General features: G+C 47.2%; 1 protein-coding gene across 1 annotated transcript in view; it reads left to right on the forward strand.

Annotated features, from left to right (window-relative positions):
- The window catches only part of GLOD4 (glyoxalase domain containing 4), a gene marked incomplete at its 5' end in the record, with an annotated part of 6,014 nt that extends 3,127 nt beyond the window's left edge, over nt 1–2,887 (forward strand). The window contains 6 exons of the mRNA XM_009323784.1: nt 663–807; nt 1,019–1,155; nt 1,485–1,571; nt 1,813–1,926; nt 2,014–2,100; nt 2,707–2,887. Coding sequence (XP_009322059.1) covers nt 663–807; nt 1,019–1,155; nt 1,485–1,571; nt 1,813–1,926; nt 2,014–2,100; nt 2,707–2,772 — 636 coding nt within the window. The remainder of the gene's footprint in view (nt 1–662; nt 808–1,018; nt 1,156–1,484; nt 1,572–1,812; nt 1,927–2,013; nt 2,101–2,706) is intronic.
- Between the last annotated feature and the right edge of the window lie 1,179 nt (nt 2,888–4,066).

Here is a 4,066-nt window from a genome sequence, read left to right on the forward strand (position 1 = left end):
AGAGCAGAAACTAGAGCAGCTTTGTGCTCACTTCGGAGCTCAGGGAAGCGCTTCCTCGAGCTCCACCTCTTAGCTGCTGTGTGTGTAGGACAGCTGGTATTTGCTGCCAGATCCAACGTGGAATGGTTAGCTAAGAAGGATCTTGCTGTAGGAAAACACTCTTTTATTTGTTATTACTTATTTCTTTGTTGTTTACTAGCTGACAGCCAATGGAGATCTCATATTTCATCTATGAAGACCCGTAATTGTGTTTTCTCATTGTTTCCCCTGAGCTAATATTCTTCTCCCAGCTTGCGGGGTGTGAGGGAACAGCCGCCTGGGGCCACGGATGCCCACCTAACCTGGCAGAACGGTTAGGAACTCCGTTTTCCTTTTCTGTACAATGCGTTGAATCAGAGTTTTAAATTGCTTTTGCCTTTCTTTTCCCTTTGGTGTGAAAGAAGGGTAGACTAATGCGTCCCAAATATACGTGGGATGCGCAGTAAGACTAAGCTTATTTTGTAGGAGCAAGATGCCTGGTTCTCGGGAGATCATACGGTCCATCTGTTATAAAAAGTAATCTCGTTTGTTTCTGGTCATTTGCAGAGGCAGACTATTGAAAGGTAGGACTTGCATGCCAGCCACCCTGTGAATTTTGTGTGTGTCTGTTCTGTTCTCACTAGGGCATAACACTTGTGTCCAGCCAGGCTGTGAGCAACGCTAAGAAGATGGGGTGGCCCCTCAGAGAAGTCACAACTGGTATTTTTGAGGCTGAAGCCCCAGGAGGATACAAGTTCTACCTGGAAGACAAGGAACAGCTCAAGCAAGGTGAAACTCACACACTTACACACTCTTACTGGTGTTCACAACAGATTTACGAGTGGGGTATTAGAATGGGCTGCACATTTGTCTCGACGGCATTTTATGAGACAGAGCACGTTTTTGTTATTTCTTTGTTACTTTCCGTCTCAAGAATGTGCAACTGAGTTTAAAACTGCAATATATTTGTAACCAATTTCAAATTATTGCAATCTTATAGATCCTGTGCTGAAGGTAACCTTGGGTGTCTCCGATCTGCAGAAGTCTGTTAACTACTGGTCTGATTTGCTCGGGATGAAAATATACGAGAAGGATGAGGAAAAACAAAGGGCTTTGCTAGGTTACGCGGATAACCAGGTTAGTCCTTAGAAAACTTTCCAGTTCTGATCTTTAAGAGTCGCGTCTCACCATAGAAACCTCTCATTTCGCGAGAACGAAATCTTAAAGGGAAAAAAGACTCTTAACTAAAGCAACTGTGCGCTTAATTCTGTGCATTTAAATTAAAGCTTGCGTACACTTAACTGTGTTTTTGTAAAAAAAGCTGTGGTTTGCTCTGGTAATTCTGGCTCGTTGGGAAATAGGTATATGGGCAATTTTGAAATCGTCTGCATCGGTGAAAAGCTGGAGCGAATGTAGCACTGAGAACCGCGTCCTCGCAAGTCAGGCTTGCTTTTTTCCTCTTTCAGTGTAAGTTGGAGTTGAAGACTGTTGGAGGAGCGGTGGATCACGGGACGGCCTTTGGGCGGATTGCCTTCTCCTGTGCAAAGGAAGAGGTCACCATCACACTTCCCTCACCCCTTTCATTACCCAGAGCTGACTAGTGGGAGGTTAATTTCTAGTATTAGCAAAATTTCTCAGCAAAATGTGAACAAAATAATACTGAGCAGATAGTTTGTATTTCTCGCAGTGGGAATGTATGGAGTTGTGGGTCATGGGGAACTGTAAATGAGAACAACCTGAATGCATCTGATCTTCATCTGGCTAGGGCTGACTTTTGTTTGTTTTCTGTTTCAGTTGCCGAACATTGAAGCGCTGATGAAAAAGGAGAATCAGAAAATTTTAACACCTCTGGTTAGCTTGGACACACCTGGCAAAGCCACAGTGCAAGTGATTATTTTGGCTGATCCTGTGAGTAATATTGGAAACAGTGATTTAATTCGATTTAAATTTCTCTCTGCCGTTACCTACGTTAACCTGCTCTTAAACTTGGTTTAGGATGGCCACGAAATCTGTTTTGTGGGAGATGAAGCATTTAGGGATCTGTCCAAGGTGGACCCTAACGGTGACAAATTGTTAGACGATGTAAGTAGTGCTGTCTGCACGTTCGTTTTCTTCCTGATTATGTAGATACCTGTAGAATGTAATTTTCGTTCCATGTGGAGTTTTTCTGAGAAGCAAATCGTACAGTCTTGCTAAGAAAAACAAATCACTTTTTAAAGTGGACTTAGTGTCCTGGCTAGAGTTTTCCGGCCTCGCGCTCGGGGCGGCCGGGTGGTGGCGTGTCTTGCCGGACACGTCACCAACGCTTTGGTGGAAGTTACTGCAGCTCAAAACTCCTTTTCTGTAGTAAGGTCAGCACAGCTGGACATCCTCCCGAGGCAGAGGGGCTCCGGTGTGGAGCGTGAGCTGCGTGGGAAGGCTGTGTTTAAACTATCCTGTTTTGCTCTTGTATTACCAGATCATCTATTTATTTGCTGCAGCAGAGAACATTGGTTTTCAGTGTCTGTTTTCCTTACTAGTATGTAAAAAAAAATAATAATAATTTATCCATCAGAATAGCTTTCCTCCAAATCCGAAAGTGTCCTCGTGATCAGCCCGGGTTCGTGGGAGAGGCTGGCGAGTGTGAGCAGCCGGGCGTCTGGCGACTCGGCTGCAGTTCTGACCACGTCAACGCTTTTCTTTGCGCAGGCCATGGCGGCGGACAACAGCGACAAATGGTTTGCCGCGCAAAAAATGAAGAAGGCTTCTGCTTAGCTGGAGAAAAAGGACTGGGCGGCTTGTTCGTGCCTTGGTTTTGAAAGTGAAAGACCAATCCTATGTGACGTGTTGCATTATCCCTTCCAGTAAGAGGGTGCCGTAATGTCCCATGCTGGTTGATTTGTTTGCTTTAAGCTTGTGTCTCTTACTGCCGCTCTCTCCTTTCAAGCAAATAGCATGTTCTCCTTCAAAAAAAATTTGGTTGTGCCACAAGGAGCAAGGTTGAGCACGTGGCTTCGAAAACAGGGGCCATCAGTTAAGAGGAAAACCTCATTTCTCTCTTGTCGTACTTGAAAAAGAAGTTGCTAGCTTCATTAGAATATCCAGTTCTCTAACTAATGGGCTTTAGCTGTCCTGGATTTGCAGCTGGCGGAAGAGGTCGCTGTGGCTGGGTGTCGCAGGTGCCCCGCTTCCGTGGCAAAGTGTCGGGCTGAAGGGAAGGGCTGCGTACGGAGAGCTCGAGCAGTTCAGCTGTCGTAGTGAATGCCTGTTTATTGGGAACAGAGAGATTATCCTGCTAAAGCGCGTGAATATTCTAGTCTAGAACAAACCCCGTTTTCATTCCAAGATGTTTCCCCAGCTTTTGAGGTGAAGTTTTCACTTGAGAAGCCCGTGGTGCGTTTCTCACTGGGGTGACGTTATTGATGCGGTGGTTTCCACCCCGTACCAGGGAGCCCGCCACATTCCAGGCGGGATGTGGGGCTGCGCTTCAGGGCGTGCAGCAGCGCTGCGCTGTCTGCTGAGGCGCCGGGAGGCAACTTGAAGTAAGCGTGTCATGGTTTTACAATTGGCTTTTGATGAGAAACTGCCTTCGGGAGTAACAGTTTGGGGTTTATTCCGTTGGAATGCGAAGTCACTCTGCTTTTGGTAGTGGGACGAGGGCTGGGAATACAGGGAGTAACGACCAGCGCTGTCCGCGTCAGGCGCGCTGCCTGGTTTGTAATCTTTCTTGATGAAAACCTTAAATAAGTTTCACGGCGAAAAGCGGGCACGATCAGCAGCGTTAGCGGTCACCGAGGCACGTCAGCGCTTGTCGTGAATGTTCTCAGTCCAAACAGGAACATATTCCTCACCGGGACGCTGTTGCTTGAGCTCTTTGATTCGTGTTCAGTGACGACTTCCACTCGTGGCACGGACCAAGTTAAAAACGTCGCGCGTAAGCTGCACCCCCGGGGCTGGCGCTGCCGCCCGTAAACGAATAAAAGCCCTTCGGAAGGACGGTTTGAGTGCGCTTCTTCCACCTGCCCGGCACGGCGCCGCACCCGCGTTCCTCGCCCTTTTAATCGGGTTC

Source organism: Pygoscelis adeliae, unplaced genomic scaffold, assembly GCF_000699105.1.
Source record: "Pygoscelis adeliae isolate BGI_AS28 unplaced genomic scaffold, ASM69910v1 Scaffold290, whole genome shotgun sequence".
Classification (NCBI taxonomy): Eukaryota; Metazoa; Chordata; class Aves; order Sphenisciformes; family Spheniscidae; genus Pygoscelis; species Pygoscelis adeliae.